This window comes from Diabrotica virgifera, chromosome 8, assembly GCF_917563875.1.
Source record: "Diabrotica virgifera virgifera chromosome 8, PGI_DIABVI_V3a".
NCBI classification, from domain to species: Eukaryota; Metazoa; Arthropoda; class Insecta; order Coleoptera; family Chrysomelidae; genus Diabrotica; species Diabrotica virgifera.
The window spans coordinates 77,659,394-77,681,110 of record NC_065450.1 but is presented as its reverse complement, the minus strand read 5'-3'; the positions used below and the strand labels follow the sequence as shown (position 1 = coordinate 77,681,110).

The 21,717-nt window shown below is 32.8% G+C and overlaps 1 protein-coding gene across 2 annotated transcripts in view; it reads left to right on the top strand.

The window, feature by feature from the left end:
* LOC126889334 (uncharacterized) overlaps positions 1–21,717 on the top strand; it is a 43,169-nt gene that overhangs the window by 10,394 nt on the left and 11,058 nt on the right. For both annotated transcript variants that reach the window (XM_050657565.1, XM_050657566.1), the window contains exons 4-7: positions 11,474–12,077; positions 15,441–15,726; positions 17,647–17,908; positions 19,759–19,890. In XM_050657565.1, the coding sequence (XP_050513522.1) occupies positions 11,474–12,077; positions 15,441–15,726; positions 17,647–17,908; positions 19,759–19,890 (1,284 nt within the window). The remainder of the gene's footprint in view (positions 1–11,473; positions 12,078–15,440; positions 15,727–17,646; positions 17,909–19,758; positions 19,891–21,717) is intronic.

Here is a 21,717-nt window from a genome sequence, read left to right as displayed (position 1 = left end):
CGTGAACCATAGGTTCTGTAACGTCATCTATGACTATTATGTCACCTGTTATGACTAGTTGAGAAGCCTACCCCTCCAAATTTCACTAGTATAAGTGTAACTAGTAATGTAAAATTTCCGGGAAGATTCAAACGCCGCCGGGAATATTGGAAACTTATGGAAATATTGTATTGTTTGTCTATTGTATGTTGTATGTCTATTGTATGTTAGTTCTGAAAAAATGTTTTCTTTTTTGTCAATAAACTTGGGATGGTTGGTTAATATTTTGTCTATACACTGCTTAGCTAATATTCATGCTCTTTGACAGTGATGCTTTGTCCTGTTAAAAGAATCAAGTAAGTTTGCAGCATAGTGCACAGGCTTCACTGCCATTTTTTTTTCTAATTTAGATATAATCATTCCTTTTCCTCGGGCTTACTGATTGGAAGTAATGGAATATTCTCAGTAAAAATATTTGCTTTGTCCTTAAATGCCTCGACAACCTGGGATATTTTAAACATATTGCCTTCCAATAAAGTAATCCATTTTCTAATTATTATTGGTGTTAGCACAACTGCTACTTTTTGCAACTTTATTCAAAATATTTCATCATCCAAACAGTTTTATTTAAAATTCCATGAAAATTTTAAATTTTCTCCCTCTATGACCATAAGCATTTTTGTAAAGCACTTTCAAACACAATAAGACTATTTTACAATAATTAAGGATTGAACCCGATCTAGTTTTTACAGGAAGTGTTAATGATATAACTTTATTGTAGTTTTGAAGCTAGATTGTATTAAATCGGGCAAGAGATATGTGGGAATTAGTTACCTTTTTAACAATTTCTTTACAACATGCCTCACCATTTTTAAGAGAATGTAGGTTTATCAAATCAGACATCAACACATTTAATGTATGAGAAACACAGGAATATGCTTCAATAAAATATTGGTGCAGCATTGTCTGTAACAATCCCACAAAATATTTATGGGCCTTATTATCCTTTATATATTATATTATTTATTATTTCTTGTGAAAGATATTCAGCTGTATGCCTTTCACAATCTGTAAAAAGTGTTAAGTATACACATTGCTGGTTCAGGTGTTGTAAAGCCGCGTTTAGACACCGCTATAAATCGTAGCAATTTATCGATATCAATCGAGTTGTTTCAATTTATCGTTGAGTGTAAACTGTACATTGCAGCGATTTATCGGAATTGGGGGAATGGAGTTGGTATCGGATTGCATCAATTTATTGTAATGATCGAGTTGTTTCAGTTAATAAGGCAGCGTTAGACACAGCGATAAATCCGTGCAATTTATCGATGTCAATAGAGTTGTTTGTTTATCGTTGTGTGTAAACGATACATCGCAGCGATTTATCAGGATTGGAGTTGGTACCTATCGGATTGCATCAATTTATTGTAACGATCGAGTTTTTTTTTAATTGCTTTGGCAGAGCCAATTAGCCAGACTTGTTTGTGATTGATTGCAGATTCATAGTCATAAAGGACATCGCACACATCTTATGGAAAATATAATGTCACTCAAATTCAATAAAATTTATACGATTAGATTCGTTTTAATATAACAATCAATTCTTATCATTGCGCCAACTCTTAATTATGATTAATTACGGCGCAAATTGCAATTAAAGTTTATCGAAATCACATTTTTGGAGTCCATAAAATGTTAGTTTACAATCATTATTGCTCTGAGTGCTATTCATAACAGCTTAAATCCCGCTGGGCCTAAGCGGATTAGTGAAACTAATCCGCTGATTTATGGAGTACCGAAAATCTGGGTATTTTAAAATATTTTTTCTCTCTCTAACGTATGTACCTACCCATTTGATTTCAGATTTATTTATATCAATTTCTGCTCTTATTTTTGAAAATAGAGAGTTGGCGCAATGATAAGATTTGATCGTTAATTTAAAACGAATCTATTGGTATAAATTTTATTGAATTTGAGTGACATTATATTTTCCATAAGATGTGGGCGATGTCCTTTCTTATAACCTAAGTACATTCTACAATATTATTTTTATAGATACATTTTGTTTTTTTTTTAATTATTTTACTGTGTTTTTTTAATATATATTTTAATTTGTGCGAAATACTTTTTTTTACTCCTTTTTTTCTACTCCTTTTTTTCTATTCTTTTTTATTTTTGTTCCTATTTTTTTTTCTTTTTTTTTATTTATTATTTTTTTTGTTATTATTTTATTATGTGTTTCTTATATATATTTTTTTTTAATTTTGTCAAACCACATTAACAAATTATGCCTATTTATTACATATTAGGTTTACAACTTGTATTTACATAATTTAACATGTTTATAAACGAGATGAAGAATTTCCATATCATTTGTAAATATTAAAGTATTAAGGTTTATTGGGAAAAAACATTTTAAATCTTTTAATTCCTTATAAAGGTCGTTTATGTTATTTATGTTTAAATGAAATTCTAATATGACATGTGTTAGATCTCCGATTTTGCCACAAGTACAATTGAGAGTATCTGACAACGATCGAGTTGTTTTAGTTTATAATCAATCGCGACAATATATCACAGCTTCTAAACAGCTTTATAAAAATCAATAAATCGTAGCAATTTATCGTCACAAAAAATTGCTTGGATTTATCACGGCGCCTCAACGCCACTTAAGGTTGATCTGAACCCCCCCAAAAAAAAATTTGAAGTTCAAAAATTTTGAAAAAATTTGAGAAGGTGTATGTGATTACTAGAAGTATTTTGACAAATTTTGAGCGAACTTCATGTTTTCGTTTTCGAAAAAACTCAAAAATACTCTTTTTTTCCAAGTATAAAGCGGGAAAACCAAACATACAATTTTGTTAATTTTCTTACAGCATAAAGATATAATCCTAAGAAATACTTATGAATTTTTTGAAAATTTTTGATCTTACAGTTTTGCCACAATAGGAAAAAATAATATGTTTTGGCTTATAATAAAGCTACCGGCAAGAAATCGGACAAAATTTTAATAACAACATATATAAAACTGTAAGAGTGGAAAATATTTGCAATAAAATGTTGAATATTTTTTCCTAAACATATGAAAAATCTCGTTAAACAAGAATTATATCTTGAATTGCCGCTGTGAATTTGTGCCGCCATGAAGTGACTCCATCTACAACATCGGTAATATTTATGTTCGATAGATAGCAGTACCTTCTGCTAGAACCGCGTCAAACAGAACTTTATCCTAGCAGCGTTGCCATATAAATTACTTTGTACAACAAAACGTGTTATTGTATTATAGTTAGTAGGTAATATAATACAGATATATAGACTACTATAACGTCTATTTATAACGCATCAACGTGACCTTCTGAAATTAATTTAACTACTTTTCTTGAAATATTGTCAGTCCCCGTGGCCGTATTAGATTTTGATATATTTAGGGCCGGTACTTTTTGTCTCGATTAAACCCGAGTTGGCTTTTTAATGTTTTTAAGTAACATAAAGTTGTCTTTTTTATTTGTATTTTTTCATGTATCTCTGAAGCTTTGTATTTGACTATATTTTGAATTGGAGCATAAATAGTCTACTTTTGTCAAATAGTTTTTCTAATAACTACCATCCATGGTGTTTCTCTTTTGTCGCACTTATGTTTATTAAAGATTTTAATTGAAATCATTATTTTATCTTTAAAATTTTCATTGTTCATTACTTTTTGCATTTGTGGTGAGCTAAATTTAAAGGAAACCAATTGGACGATATTTAAATAGATATGGAGTAAGAGTACCTAAATAAATAACCACTTTTGAAATTAATTCAGGATAGGTTAAAAAATATTTTCACCTTCATATTAAAAATAAAAAAAGGATCAATATAAAAGAAATAATAACAATCAATTTTAAAAATCTTACATCTATATTGATTTCTTCTATGTACAAAAACAACAGAAATAAATAAATATTAGCGAAGACAAAAGAAAAAATGTGTTGACACTTAATAATATGTTAAATAAACGTATTGATTAGTCTGATGCAAGTAGAACTAGAACTGTTATATGGAGCTAATCTGGATCGGTATAAATTAGATGAGAAAGAAAAAAATCTAATAAACAGTTTCTTTGAGAGCAGAAAGAGAAAGAGTATAGAATATTAGAAAATGAAAACGGCGCGGCAGAATAATCATCGATAAAGAAGTAAAAAAGGAAACGCGATAACGATATCTGGAACAATTGTTTTATCTGATAAGACACGAAGAAAAGCCAGAAATTGCTATCAAAACTGTTTCTTTTAGCTGTAACCTTTCTGGTGTTTTTGTGTCCAGCATGCCTACTACGATACGGTCTCGGATTAATTCCTCCTTCAGTTGCCCATAATTACAATGTTCTGCTAAGGTATGTAGGCTAGTAATAAATAAGTCAATGGTTTCACCTGGTTTTTGTACTGTAGAATTGAATTTGAAACGTTCATATATAATATTACGTCTAGGGATAAAATATTTGTCAAAAACATTTAGAACTTCTTCGTAAGTATCTGGAATTTTTTGAAATTGTATCAAAATATCTTCGGATTCTTCTCCCATAAGGTACACTAGGATATCTATTTTTTGTTTTTCTGTCTTTTGGAGCTGCCCTGATACCGACATGTAGCGTTCCAGCCTCTTCCTCCATGCAGGCCAAATTGCTGGGGCCAAAAAATTGAATTTATCCGGAGGGTTAACATTCAATGGTGCTGGACTTACTATACCTTGAGTATTTGCATCAGGAGTAGTATTAGTAGACATTTTCAGTGTTACTTTATGTCGGGTATGATTTCAACCACAATTGACCACAATGCAGAATATTTTCTTGCCCCTTAACCTTGCTTTGCTACTCTTGGCATGTGCTAGTGGTTAATGGGTAATATAGTTTTATACTTAAAATATACGTGCTGCACTCAACACCGCTGCCACCATGTTTAGTTGGGTTCTTTAATAATGACTATTAAGTACTCTTGATTAAGATATCTTTATTTAGTTTGATCATCTTACATCGCTTGTCCCGGTACCGGTTCCCCAGATCAGACCTAACCTAACTTAATCCTAATCCTTGTTCACCTATATGACATCTATATAGGCAACCAAAGATACACTAACAGAACAAAAACAAAAAATATAGTAAAGCAATGTGGATTGTTTGTGTGCTTGGAAAAAGGTTATCGGTATTCAGCCCGAGAATATACACCTCTAGAGACAGCCAAATCCATAAAAACATGTAGCTTGTTAAGTGAATGTCCCTAAAGAAAACAATAACTTCTTCTTTAGCCTGTTTGCATCCACTCCTGGACAAAGGCCTCCCATGAGTTTTCCACTCTTCTCTGTTTTGTGCTCTTTGGTACCAGTTTCTCCCCACTTTTGCTTTGAAGTCATCTAACCATCATTTTTGTGGTCTTCCTCTGCTACTACTATGCTCGCGTGGTCTCCAATGTACAATGTTCTCGTCCACCTTTCGTTGTTTTGCCGTGCCACGTGTCCTATCCAGTTCCATTTCATTTGCGCAATTCTTCCAGTTACATATTCCACCTTCGTCCTGTTTCGTACGTCCCATTTCAAATATGTTCTCTCAGAGATACTCCTAACATAGCTCGTTCGATGGCCCTCTGTGTTCTTAATCTATTGGCTGATAACCCTGTAAGTGTCACGGTATCCACTCCATCAGTCATAACTGGTAGAATACAACTGTTGAATACCCTTTTTTGTCTAAAAAAAGAGTCTTGCAACTGCTGCCCAAGTAATTCGGATTCTTCTAGTTATCTCTGCCGTTTGATTCTGTTTGCCTAGCTTGATCGTGTGACTCTTCGACACTTTCGATCTGACTTCCATCTAAGTCGATTCTGATATTTTGATTTGTCATCACTTTTGTTTTATTTAAATTTATTTTTAAACCGCTTTTCTTCTCAGATTCCTGTTTAAGCATCTTTAGTATGTAGATTAGTTCTTCTGTATTGTTGCTTATGAGCACTATGTCATCGGCAAATCTTAGATGACTTAAAAATTTAAGTGACAATTTAACTTTTTCTTCTAAGACATAAGGCATCTTCTAATTCAATAATAAATAATTCTATATTCTATATCTGGAATCAATCCTTGCGTTATTCATTCCGTCTAATACGGCCCAGAGTTCTATGGAATCGAATGCCCTATTGTAATCAACAAATGCTGAATGAAGAGGGTTATTGTATTCGTTACACTTTTCGAGAAATGTCCTTATTGTCTGTAGGAGTAGGTGTTCTACGGTACTATAACCTTTGCGATATCCCGCTTGTTCAACAGGCTGGTAACTATCGAATTTATCTGATAGTCTGTTGGTCATTATTGTGGTAAGCAGTTTGTACGGATGTGGTAACAGACTTATTGGTCTGTAATTTTCGAGTTTGTGTTTGCCTCCTTTATTTTGTAGTAGAAGTAGCTGCGCATTTTGCCAAGTGGTTGGAATAGCAATATCAAAGAGGCACTTCTTCATTAGGATTTTAACTGCTTCCAAGGTATTTTGACCTCCATCTCTAATCATCTCTTTTGTTATTCCGTCGTCTCTATATTTTCCATTTTTCATTTGATTTAAGGCATTTATAACTTCCTCGTTAGTAATAAACCATACCATAATAATAACTTTAGTAATAAACTATACCATTTATACTACAGCCAACGATCAAATGTGTAATTTGGAGAAGTGTCAGAACAAATGGAGATAAGGAGAGGGGCCAGGCAAGGTTACATACTGTCGCCGTTATTGTTTAGTTCTTATTCTGAAGAAATCACACAAGAAGCTTTGGTAAACGAGACAGTCGGCATAAAAGTGAATGGAAATTTAATTAATAACATTAGGTATACCGACAATACAGTCATAATATCAGACAACTTGGAAGACTTAGAAAGAATAATGAACAAAATATTAAGATATATGTAATGGAGAATACGGACTCTCCCTTAACCTCAAAAAACCAAAATTTATGAAAAATAGCAAGAACAACAATATAAATGAAATATTAACGGTAGGCGGCCAGCAGTCTGAGAGAGTAAAAAAATATACTTACTTGGGAACGATAATCACAGAAAATAACGATTAGACTGCAGAAATAAGAGAGAGAATTGAAAAAGCACGTGCCAACTTCGTGAAAATGAAAAAGATTTTATGCAGCAAAGATCTGATATTGGCCCTCAAAATAAGGCTAATTAAATGTTATGTACACAGTGTGCTTTACTATGGAACTAAATCATGGACATTAAATCGAAATGCAATAAATCGACGGTTCTCTTAGCAAGACAGAGACGAACTAGTTTTGGTGTTAGTGAAATAGTTTTCAGTATCTTTTCTGTTAAGTCATTTTTAATATCTTTATTATAACCTTTTTTGTCTTATTCTGAGGTATCTCATGAAACTGATTACGCAAAAAGATCTCATGGGAATATTTTTCCCAAGAAACGCGAGGTTTTCGCCTTGCTTAAACATATTTTGCGGAATTTAAAATCAAAATCCTGTTATTACATCTACAGATGCATATAAAATATGATACATCCATGGCCGTCGTCCACATGTTTACAAAAAACATATTGTTTCCATAATCTATAAGCGCTAAAACAAATTTAGCAATTTCCCTATTCTACTTTGCAAAATTCATATAGTATCACAACACTTGATTATACATTTGAGGCATTCGCACTGTCCGTCAACGTGTTAAAAGGTTTATGTGTATAAACAAAATTTGTGCAATGTAATACACTTTTAGATGATTTGTCGACAGTGAATGGAAGAGGTCGTAAAATTTTATTACCATCTTTCAGTGTCAGTGTGAGATAAGATGAATTCCTTACTAACTGGAATATTTAGTTACGGAGAAACATAATATGTAATTAGTCTATGTTGTGAGGCCGCTCCCGTCTAAAAAAATTCTGATTTGGTTTCTTTGCGGATTCCTATTCAAAAATGTCCCCTTTAAATAAATCAGGAGAGTGCCAGCGAAATTTTTGGGCAAAAATTGTTAAAAAAAATGTTTCTAAACAAATTCACAAGATTACCATTTTTTGTCCAAGAAAATATGTTTTCTTGTTTTTTTGGTCATTCTAAGCAAGAAAAATATCTTGTCATTTTTTTCAAAAGTTGATAATTTTCGAGTTAGAGGTGAACTAAAATATGAAAAATGCGAAGATAGACATTTTCGAGGCGTAAAAACTCATATTTAAATTATTATATTTAAGGTTGGCAAGTCCTTAAAGTGAAGTTTAAACATTCATTTTTGAAATTCTGAGTAGTAATCGGGTCTAACTTCAATTTAGACCGTTGTTTTTTAATTGTTAATTATGCGCGTCGATCCGATTTTAATGCCAATGCAGCAGGGTCTATTTCAACAATCTCGTATTTTGCACTGTAACTCTTTAGGTTTTTTGGCTTCTTCTAAACAAAAAATATATCTTCTCATTTTTCTGAGAAGTTAACAGTTTTCGAGTTACAAGGGATTTAAAATCTGAAGATTGCGAGAATACACGTCGCTTGCTGAGAACATTAGTGACGTAACTTCAAAAACGTAGTTTGTAGCGCCTTAACTGTATCATGTATGGATATTGCACGTAGAATATAATATGTTTTAATGTAATACCGCCACATGTTGCGAGTGCTAGGGGTATTTTACAGAAACGTTTGCACAATATTCCGAAGTATGGGAGAGTTGTAGAAGGAAGTAATAGGACAAACAATTTATGTTTTTATTTAACTATAAACAAATTAAGGAGAAGAGCATGCAAAATATTTTTATGAATACCCTTAATATTGGAGATCGATTTATTCGAACAAGTTGGGCTAAGTCAAAAGAGTATAACATCGTTCAGAAAGATAATAGAGGAAATCATCAAAACGCACAACTATAAACGAGAAACTTAAGGAAACCGTAAGAAAACACATAAATAGCTTTGAGCGCGTAGAGTCTCACTATTTAAGAGCTCAAACTCGTAGAGAATTCCTTGATGGACCATTAACCTTAGCTTAGATGTATAGATACTACAAAGAGTAACGAGAAGAAAAGCAGTTGCCATCTGTCAAAAGATATAAAAAATAATAAACTCATAGTAGCTTGCTTCGATTTGCAAGCAGTATTACCTACACATTGCGGAGATATTTCTACATTTTTTTATAAGTCCTGTCTCAATTGCTTTAATTTTACGATTTTCGAAGTAGCATCGCAAACAGTTCCTGCTGTTTTTGGCACGAGGCCATTGCTATGCGAGGAGCAAATTAAATTGCAACATGCCTCTCTAGCTATCTATCTACTTTACCTGCAGGAAAAGATATTATTTTTTATTCCGACAACTGCGTTGGCAAGAATAAGAATAAGGCGGTTTTGGTGGTACTTATGTACTTATATGCAGTTACGCATGCTGAAATAAATAACATTACTCACAAATTTTTTACTGTTTGTCATACCCAAAATGAGGGTGATTCGATGCATGCAGTAATCGAGAAAGCAAAAACACAGTTTAACTCAATTCATGTCAGTGGCCACCTCTAATAAGTGCTGCAAAAAGAAAAACGGTAGGCCCTATAAAGGGAATGAAATGGACGCTGAAGACTTTTTGACTCCAAGTACCTTTCAAAAATTTTTGGGCAAAAATTCACCAAAAATTCGGATAACGAGAAAGTAATATGGAATAATATACAAATTCTTAAAGTAGAAAAGTGTTTTCCTACAAAATTTTTTTACAAAGTTAACTTTGACTATACAACCTATAAAACTATTGACCTTTCTACTCGTCGTTTTTCTGATAATAATAATATTTTAGAGCAATATAACTCAAAACCAGCCTACGAAAAGCCTCCTACTGTAGGAGAGAAAACAAAAGAGCATTTACTGGAATTATGCAAAAAAAAATCTTATTGCAAATGTACATCAATCATTTTATTTCAATTTGTTGAGTTAATTTCACTTTGTTGTGATTTATAATATACAATAATTATAATTATTAGATAAATTTATCTAGTAAACTACCATTTATAACTTTGTCTGGTTTTTCATTGTTAATCTGTATAATCGTAGCAGTTATGGTTGATGAGTTATTTAAAAATATAATGCAATACCGCCATATCTTACAAATATTTATAATGGTTAAATATTGCTTGTTTTTCAAAAAAGATATCCATTCGTGTGCTATTGAATTACTAATATTCTAATATTCAATTACTTGTCTTAAAATATCTATTTTGTAGAAGAAGAAAACCGCAGTTGTATCGGTATTGAATGGGATGTGCGATATATTAAGATAAATGAGCTTTTAAGCTTCGAAAATGCGTATTTTCGCATTTTTCAGATTTTAAATCGCCCCTAACTCGAAAACTATCAACTTTTGAGAAAAATGACAAGATACCTTTCTTTCCAATTTCTGGCCAAAAATTTCGCCCTCAGATTTCCTTCCGCAAAGAAACCGAAACATAATTTTCTTTCAGACGGGAGCGGCCTCACAACATGGACTAAATGTTTCTTGCTATTAACATTGTTATTAGGCGTTGATAAAATTACTGTTTAAACAATTTGGCATCATAGCCAATTGAGCCGATGGGTGTAACGATAAAAAAGTGTTCAGGTTTCTACATATTACTGAGTCATCATGTAGAAATCTACAATTAAGTTGAAAATGTTACCACAATGGCATGCTACAGTAGAGCCATCTCTAGGATCAGAAACAAATTAACTGAGGGTTCATATCAACCTTAATTGATCGCAACAATTTATCGCAGCGTCTAAACAGCTTTAAAAAATCAATAAATCGTAGCAATTTATCATCACAATAAATTGTTCGCATGTATCGCGGCGTCTAAACATCCTTAAAGTAAATAACAGATTGGTTTCTTATATCTGACCAGCCATCACACTGAATGCCTAATGTAAATGATTTATATTCTCAAAAGTTCTCGGAAATATTATGGAAAGTTCTCGGAAACATTCTCGAAAGTTCTCGGAAATATTCTCGAGAATTTTCCATTGAAAGTTTCCGGGAATATTCGCGGTCAGGAGAATATTTCCATTTTTATAGGCGAATATTCTCGGAAACTTTCCAATGTTCGCGAATATTCGCTTGGAAATATTCTCGACTCACATCACTAAGGGCCGGTTGTTCGAACGCTAATCAACATTGATCACTATCAAATATTTAATTAGTGTCACAACTGTCAATGTCAACTTTGGTTGGGTTGCTGAAAACAAAGTTAATTATAATTATGAGATTAGTTAGTCAATTAACATAACAATTATTAACATAATTGATTAACTAATTTCATAATTGTTATCAATAATTATGTGTTCGGCAACCCAACCAAAGTTGACATTGACAGTTGTGACAGTAATTAAGTATTTGATAGTGATCAATGTTGATTAGCGTTCGAACAACCGGCCCTTAGTGTAACCGTTCAAAATACACCAGGGGGAGGGGACTTTCGGTTAGCACTGTATAATAAAATTTACTTACAGTATATTTTGTTGTGTTTTAGAGAAAATTTTTACTTTTATATATGCATAATTCTGAGGAGGAGTTTTCGAGTACATTTTTTAAATATCTGCGAGACGAAGACATTTCGAAAATTTTAAACGACTACTTTTATATTATTGGATGGGATGTAGAAAACAGAGCTTATCACCCGGCGCTTTGTAAAGCAGTAGAAGATGCTAACTTCGGCCATCTATCAGCTTTAATTCAGTCAGAAGCATGCGCAGCAGTTATTATTCAGAATATCAACGGTTGTCCAAATATTCTTTCTTTTTTGATGGGAAATGACGTAGATTCGAGCAGGGATTCATTTTTATTGTGTCTACAAAACTGTCGAGACTTTTTGATTGTGGATCGCATGTCTGTAAATGGATTAGATGGTTCTTTACAGAGCAACGAATTAACCTCGGAAGCTTTTCAAAAAATTATGGCAGACAGGCTTGGCGATCGAGATTACGATAGTTTTGCTTTTGACCAGCATGAGCTGTTGGAGAGGAAAATCGGTTTTGCTTTGTTTGGCCAACCAGTTCAAGAATCGGGGAATGGATATGACAAAGCTCAAAATAAACAAATTAAAAATTTGTACAAGATTATTCTAAAACACAATAGTGAGTATGGCAAATACATTTTTAATAACTATATTAGATTTCATAGAATATTAGAGTAGTCTTCTTCTTCTTAATGCGCCGAGACCGCTTGTCGATCGTTGGCTCTCATGTTGCCCAACATATTAACAATCATTGTCTTATTTACAGCCGCACGAAATAGATCAGTACTAGTTTTCCCAAACCATTCACGTAGGTTTTTAAGCCAAGAAGTTGTACGGCGACCCACGCTTCTTTTTTCCATTATTTTATTTTACATGACAAGGTGAAGTATGTCATATTTTTCTGGGTGATCCATTATATGACCAAAGTATTCCAATTTGCGTCTTTTAACCGTGTTCACTACTTCACAACTTTTATTCAAATTTCGTTTATGACTCTTTCAACTCAACTGATCTTCAGAATACGGCGGTAGACCCACATCTCAAATGCTTCCAGGTTCTTCAAAAGCGATTATGTCAGGGCCCATGCCTCAATACCGTAAAGTAGTATTGGGAATATATTAACATCGAACCATTCTTATGCGAAGTTCCAAATTGAGATCATGGCTGCAAAGGATTTTCTTTATATATATATATATATATATATATATATATATATATATATATATATAGCGCATTAGTCAACATAAAAGTGACTGCAAAAGAAAAAACAACACATGCGCTGTTGTCGAACATTTTATACAAACAGGCCACCAGTTTGATTATGAAAACGTAAAAATATTAGAATCGTTAACAAATTACAAAGATAGGCTGTTTCTCGAGATGTATCATATTATTCAAAGTAGAAATTCTATTAACTATAAAACTGACACGAGTAACCTTAGTAATATCTATTGCAATATTTTGAAAACTTCATAATAACGTCAAAAAAATAATTACACAAGTTTACCTCTAAATAAAAATTAAAACGATAATATCTAACAAAATAGTTAATAGTTCTTCAAAATTTAATCCTATAATGTGTTGGCATTTATCTTAACGATTTCGCTCTGTAAGTTTTTGATTTATTTGTAAGTATTTTTCAATTATTTATTATTTTTAATTAAAATTTTAGTGTACTCCTGAGGAAGCCAATAACCATTGGCGAAATATAGAGTTTTCAAGAAAATAGAATCGTTTTCATTTTGTGACCGCATAACCTGATAAATAACACCTTTTTTACTCATTAAACGGTCGATAAGATATAAAAAAAAAAATAACTATATATATATATATATATATATATATATATATATATATATATATATATATATATATATATATATATATATATATATATATATATATATATCCCGTTCACAGCGTAATACGCCTTTGGGTTCCCGTTCGCCAAGCCTGTCTATTCTTCCAGTCTTCTTCAGATAGATTTCTTGCTGACATTGCTTTTGAGATTCCTTGGATCCATGTTGTTGGTGGTCGTCCTCGTTTTCTTTTCTCTGGTGGTACCCATTCTAATATCTTTTTGGGTAGTCTTTCTTCCCCCATACGTCTAACATGTCCGTACCATATTAGTTGTTGTTTTTCGATGTCTTCTATAATTGATCTTTGTACTTTCATTTGTCTCCTGATGTCCTCATTTTTCACATGTTCTAATCTAGACTTTCCCGCTGCTCTCCTCCAAAAATCCATTTCAACTGCCATTAGGTTACCTTTAAGTTTTTGTGATAACTGCCACACTTCTGAGCCATAGACGATTACTGGTTTTAATATGGTATTATATATTCGTTTTTTCGTTTCCGGTTTTATATTTTTTTGCCATAATACTGAATTCAACGCACCTATAACTTGTTTTCCTTTGGTTATTCTGTCTTTTATGGCTTCATCACTTCTTCCTGTCTTTGTCAGTTTTACCCCCAAATATGTACATTGGTCACATTTCTTAATAGTTTCATCTTCTAAGTCGAGGTCATCTGCAGTATTTTCTCCTCCTACGCAAAGGTATTGTGTTTTTTGGACATTTACATCGAGGCCCCATTTTTTGTACTCTTCCATTAGTTTTCTAGCCATATACTCCAGGTTTTCTTTGTCTTGGGCAATAACTACCTGGTCATCTGCATAGTGCAACGTATATAACGTTTCATCCCCAATAGATAACCCCATCCCTTTACACTTCTTCTTCCAGTGCCTGAGTGCTTCATCGATATATATGTTGAACAGTATGGGAGATAAACAACAACCTTGCTTCAGTCCTTTTGTTACCTGAAAACCATTAGACACCTCTTTTCCTATTTTAACTTTTGCTATTGTGTTCTTATAAAGCTCTTTAATAGCATCGATTAGTGTAACGCTGATACTGGTTTTCTCCAATACTTTCCACAACTTCGCAACAGGCACGGTGTCATATGCTTTTGTTAAATCGACTAAAAGTAAATGCACTTCTCGAGCTCTCAGTGTTCTTTTCTCGAGTATTTGGGATAAGCAGAAAATACTATCTATTGTGGATCGTCCTGCTCTGAATCCGTTTTGTTCTTCTGACTCAAAAGGGCGGTATTCTTCGCATATGCGTTCTTTTATAATTCTTCCATATAATCTGCTAAGCGTACTCGTAACAGTTATACCCCGATAGTTATTGCAATCTTCCTTATTTCCTTTCTTATGGATAGATGTAATCCATCCTTCTTTCCAACTTTGTGGCACTGGTTCTCCATGCAAGTGCCTATTGAAAACTTCTGTTAGGATCTCGAATAGTTTGTTGGTTCCATTTTTTATTAACTCTGCATATATCCCCTCTGGATTTTCTTAAATTTCATAAAACTTGTTCTTGCTTTGGCAATTCTACTTTTTATTTCTGTACTAGGGTTCCAGCTTTAATTATGATGAGCACCCAGATATACAAGATAACTTACGCGTTCAACTGAGTTATTACCAATTGTTACGTTATAGTTATTATTATTGACGGTTGCATGTTTACTAATAACTATAAACTTTGGTATTCTTGCGTTAAGTTTGAGTTCATATATCGCACTGATCGTCACCATTCGGTTTAATAACGCTTGAAAATGTTCAATTGATCCTGTCACTAACAAGGTGTCATCTGCGTATCTGATATTGTTCATAAATACGCCATTAATGATTATGCCCTCTTGCGTTTTCCTACACTTCATTTCAGATTGTTTCAGCGTAAAGATTAAACAACAGTGGTGACAATATACAGCCTTATCGAACTCCACGCTTGATTTCTACTTCTTCAGAGCACTGATTCCCAACCCTAAGACATGCAGCCTGGCCCCAATACAAGTTTGCGATGATTTTAATGTCCTTACCGTCCAGACCGGAAGTCTTTTCAAAATCATGATTTACATCATGGTTTTATCTATACCTATACCTTATTATTATATCTATTTATAATATATAACATTTTTAGATTTATATGCCGAATACAAAGATCAAGTTGAAATAGGTTTCATGTACATCGTGTTAGAGCCAACAGATGATCAAGCAAAATCTCGTACAAAAAAAGATCCAAAGTATAATCCACATATTGATATATCTCCTTCCCCGATATTTGTTTTAAGAAAGTGCCGAAGAGAAGAAGGTGATGCCTGCAGAATTTTTATAGATCACGGTGGGAGAGTATATTCGAATTGGCAAGATTTTTTAAAAAATAACAAGTTACCTGAAAGTATAATGGTGTTACCGTTAAATGGAAGGTAAGTAATACAATAAATCTCTAGTTCTAATATTTATCGATTTTCACAAAGCCTTTGACACAGTTGAGCTTTTTTTGTGAGAGTGGGAATCTTCTAAAGACAGTACCTGGCGTTTGTTGAATTCAGAGTAAACGGAGACACTCCTCTGGGTGTGGAATCACAGGCTCTTAATATTAAAATAGGAGTACGGCAGGGATGCCTTTTGTCACCTCTGCTTTTCAACGTTTACTCCCAAAGAATTTTCAGAAATGCACTTTCTGAAAAAGAAGAAGGAATAAGTGTGAACGGTGAAGACATCAATAATTTGGGATATGCGGACGATACAGTACTCTTAGCTTCTAGTCAAGAAGATCTGCGAACATTACTTGATAGTGTCGTTGAGAGTTGTAGGGAGACAGGTCTGGATCTGAACATACGGAAAACCAAAATACTTATAAGTAAACAACAGCATATAAAACCGTCTATATACAGTGAGGACGTTTGAGTTGGAATAAATTCATTATCTCGAGAATGGGTGAATTTGGAGAGAAATCCTGAGACAAGTCGATTTTTATTTTTAAATTACGACTTTTTGGTATATATATCATACTAGTGACATCATCCATCTGGGTGTGATAACGTAATCGATATTTTTTTAAATGGGAGTAGGGGTTGTGTGACAGCTTATTTGAAAGGATATTCAATTCTCTATTCAGTAATATAAACAATAACCTAATTATTTATACAGGGTGATCAAAAAATTTTTTTTTATTAAATTAGTTGACACAAAAAGAAGAATATAAGCAATTTATTTAATTTAAAATACATTTTTTCTGCTGTCAGAAAATATTTATTTTTCAAATAAACATTTCTTTCTGTTTTGTGACAGCAGTAAAATGTATTTTGAATTAAATAAATTGCTTATATTCTTCTTTTTGTGTCAATTAATTTAATGAAAAAAAATATTTTTTGGCCACCCTGTATAAATAATTAGGTTATTGTTTATATTACTGAATAGAGAATTGAATGACCTTTCAAACGAGCTATCACACAACCCCTACTCTTATTTAAAAAAATCATCAACTACGTCATCACGCCCAGATGGATGACGTCACTAGTATGATATATATGCCAAAAAGTCCTAATTTAAAAATAAAAATCGACCTGTCTCAGGATTTCTCTCCAAACTGGCACATTCCCGAGATAATGAATTTATTCCAACTCAAACGTCCTCACTGTATGTAAATAATACCAAACTTAGCAAGTTGATAAAATCATTTACCTTGGACAGCAATTAAATTGTAACGCAGAAAGTCACGGCGAAACTAGATCTAGGATAGAGCAGGCCAGGGCCGCTTTTAGAAGAATGTCCAAGGTGTTATGTAACAGAGACCTCAAATTGGCATTGAGGATCCGCCTACTTCGCTGCGATGTGTTCTCGGTCTTACTTTATGGTGTAGAGTCCTGGACTGTGAATAAAATCGACCTAAATCGCCTTGACGCTTTCGAGTGCTATAGAAGAATTTTAAAAGTTTCATTTGTGGAGAAGATTCGAAACTCCACAATACTAAAACGTCTCAGCAAGATTACTGAGGTAATAAAAAGCATCAAGCAGAGAAAGCTGGAGTATTCCGGACATGTAATGAGAGGTCCCAAATATAGGTTGCTGCAAAATATTATGCAAGGAAAACGCAGTCCAGGACGAAGAAGAATCTCATGGTTGAAGAACTTGCGAGATTGGTATGTGGTTGATACAAGCATGCTGCACAAAATATGGGATTTAAAATAAACGAGAAAAAAATCAACCATAACCGTAACCATTATTTGGTATACCTACAAATTTTTTTAATTTGAAAAAATTTTTTTTTTAGAATAAATAGGTTAAATATCACGTTCTCTTGATATTTAGATATATTTCTTCTTTCACAATTTAATTTTTAGATACCAAGTAGATAATGATAGAGTACTACTCGAAAGGCGAGAAACTCCCAGCTGTGGAGTACTAAATACGGTGCTAAAAGTTGGTGATATAAGTAGTACCGTTGCTGGTGTGGGATCTGGTACTCTTATGTTTGCTGGTGCTGTAACAAGTGTTATCGTACCTCCCGTTCTTATTGGTGCAGCCGCTGTAGGAGCTGTAGCTGGTGTTTACAGTATTACTAGAAGTGCGTTTGGTTTGCATGACAAGATAACTCATGATGAAGTAAGTAATGATGATGATGATATTATAAAGTTGACGATAGTTCAAATAGGTATTCATTTTCTTTTGAATTATTCGTAAAATTCTTTACATGCGTTACGTGGTCAATTTACAACAGATTTTCTGTAATTTTTTGCTGTTTGATTAGGTCTAGTAGTAGTCTAGAGTCTAGACTCTAGACTATTATGGTTTGTTTTTAAACCAAAAGGAGTAACCTAAAAAGACAGATTCACACCCAAGAAAGTTACTAGAAATATTTTTTAGTTGATCATATCGACCTTCGACGGTAATCCTTACATATACTATACTAACACGTCGCTAAAGAGTTCTAAAAATAACTGTTTTTTGAAGTTATACTTCTTTAGGCACGAAGGTAAATTTCTACATTCCCTGGCGCATGCGCACACCGACATTAGTCGCTCAAACGTTATACGGGATCTGATTGGGTGTTAAAATCATCTGTCAAAATAATTGTTCAATATGGAGATTATAGATAAACAAAAATTTTATCATGTTTATAATAGTTTTTATTGTTGTCATGGCAGAGAAAAAAGCAAGTTTATAATTGTAGTGGCTTTTTAAATAGTTTTTAAAAGTGACAAGTACGTAATAATTATTGGAAATGTTTCAGTATCCTAATAAAAAATTACATAGGTACCTACCTATTAGGAAAATTTAAAATGAACCTACCAAAATAGTATATGTAATGCTTTGATTTTCCATACTTTGATTACCATCAAAATTTCTACCAATATTCACCTAATATATTGTTATTCCACAAAATATTCCTTTAATTCCACAAAAATGAAACTAATTTGATTAAATTCATATAAATAATAAACAACTGTCAAAAAGTTTATGGTGTAAACGTTCAGTTGGTGTATATTCCCACATGACAGATACGCGAATTTGGCGCAGTGGGAAAGCGCTTTGATTTTCGATCGAAGGGAAGTGGGTTCAATCCCAATGCAAGTTACTATTTTTTTATTTTTTTTTTATAAATTTTATGATTGTAAATATATTATTATATAATTTTTTTCAGAAAATACGTATTTAGTTAAAATTTTTGGCAACAATTATTGTTCAGAAATCATTTCTTTGTGGTATTTTTCAATGTGTTTGTGTGTCTTTTATTCTTTTATTTTTTTAATTTTTGGTATTGTTTTAATAAATTTTTTTGGAAAGTAGTAAGTATTAAAATTAGTTTAATATTTAAATTAAATATAAATAAACTGTTGAAAGTATATTGATTTCGTTGAAATCATATAATAGAAGTATAACTTCTTACGTGCGTACAAAGTACACACATTCTTTTTTATATAAAATTAGACTAAAAATCTTAAAATTAAAGGAATAAAACAGAAAATACAAAAATCGCCGATATAACTTAATTAATCTATGAAATGACAGTAGTGTCAAAATTTTATAAATGTCGTTACTGTCGAAATTTGATAACAGTGGAGTTAACTTGTCTGAGGTTAGACCAATTACAAACAAGTATTACGGCGCGGTAAATTTGAATTAATCCTCTTGGTTTAAAATCAGACCATAGTACTGTTCAAATTTATAAGGGCAAAATATGTCAATTATTAGTTAAAGGTTTAGTCAGCTCAAATCTGGCCTTAGATTCCTGAGGACAATGGGATATCTGGACCACCTAGTCTGTAAAGGCTGTCAAAATAATAATTGAGAAAACTGATAGTATATTTGTAGTGAGAGATTCTGAATGAAATAGGAACTTATATCAACAATTTTGTTTATCGATGATCTTTTCTCAAATATACAATTTAAAACATTATCAACATTTATTTTGTTTTGTTATATCAAAATTCCAATAATATTATCAATTTCAGGACTTGAGTATTTTTAACTCAGAAGCGCGAGGAATATATATTAATATTGTGGCAGGATCTTTGGGATTTGTTGGAGCAGGAGCAAATATGGCTGTTTCACAATTAATTTCACGTGGAGTCAATATTGGTCAGGTAAGCATAATTATTCATTTTCCTAATATCAAATCCTCTTCTGGTTTGGTTTGCTGGTCCAGTACTGGAACTGTACCTCTTCATACTGGATCGGCTACTATCAGTATTTTTATTCATATTGGTCGATCCAATAATAACAATAATAATGATTTATAAGGATATTACTAAAATGGTGCTTTTACTAAAAGATCGAATGGTATTAAATCGACAGCACTACAGTTCTTAGAGGTCCTTGGCTTCGATAGTCTTAACTAATTTCTTCCACTTTGTCCGGTCCTTCACTTGAAAAACTTTTATCAAGATTTTCCTGTCAAATCTCCTATGTTTTTCTTTTTTCTGATTTGTTGTCCAAGTTTCACATGCATACAACACCGTTGGTTTCACTATTGTTTCATAAGTTCAAATCTTCACTGCTCTTGACACATTTTTACCTTCAACACTACGTTTAATCATCCTACTGCTTTGCTACCTTTTCAACAATCATTTTCTATTTCCTCCCTTCGCCTCTATTTGTAACTGTTACTAGAAGGTTCTCTCTCTCTCTCTCTCTCTCTCTCTCTCTTTCTTTCTCTCTCTCTCTCTCTCTCTCTCTCTCTCTCATGCATCCTTAGAGTGATCCATTTATTTTTTTCTGCGTTTTCGCCTCTGAAACCTGAAATCTGCTTTCACCTTTGTTGTTTTCCCTCTCTGAAACCTGCCTGGTATACTCCTATTATCTCTGTTTCGCAGGTTTTCATTTTACCTACCTTACTATTCTGAATACCTTATATATTACTTTTAAGAGTGCGATTTCTCTGTAATTATCACAGACAGTTTTATCACCTTTCTTGTGAATTGGGCAGATAACTGCTGTGTTCCATTCCTGTCAGTATATCTGCTCCTTAATATTTCTGCTGACACTCCGCTTTTCCCCGCAGTTTTGTTATTTTTGAAGTTATACTTTTTTAGGCGCGATTGAGAGTAAAATTTCATAATACTGCGCGCATGCGCACACAGACAGTATGGCGTTTAGTTGCTATCTTTCAAGTTATGTATAAATATATCAGTGCAAGAAAAGGTGTGAAAAGAATATATTAGTGTTTTTAGTAAATATATTTATTATAATTTTTGTGTTTTTGGATTTGTCTTCCTCAGGAGTAAGATGAATATTATTAAAACATTTTATTGTATATTTATTATACTTCACCTTGTCTGTTTGTTACCGTGAATTGTCATTAGGTACGTCCGAACCGATACATACACAGTCCTCGTAGCTTATTTGGTATAGCATTCGGCCAGAGATCGAGAGGTCTTGAGTTCGAATCCGGAGCAATCCTATACTTTTTTTTATTTTTTTGAAAGCGGTAAGCACAAAATTAGTTTTGTGTTTAAAAAAAATTAAAACAAACTGTTTAAAGTATATTTATTTTTAAGAAATCATATAATAGAAGTATAACTTCTTACGTGCGTACAAAGTACACACACATTCTTTTTTATGTCTCTTATTACTTCTGTATTAGCACACATCATCATCATCAATAGTTATTCCATCCATCGTCGCATGTAAGCCTCCCTTAGATGTGTCCATTCATTTCGTCTTGTTTGAAGTCTGCCTCTAATTCTTTTGCTTGTCCTTGGTCGCCATTCGAGAATTCGCTTCGTCCAACGGTTGTCTTCCAGTCTTCCTATGTGTCCCGTCCAGTTCCATTTTAACATGGCAATCTTCTGGATCACATCTGTTACTTTTGATCGTCTTCTTATCTCTTCATTGGACTTCAAGCGATCACTGAGTTCCATAGCTCTCTGAGTCACTTGAAGTTTGTGGACTACGCTGTTGTTAAAAGCCCA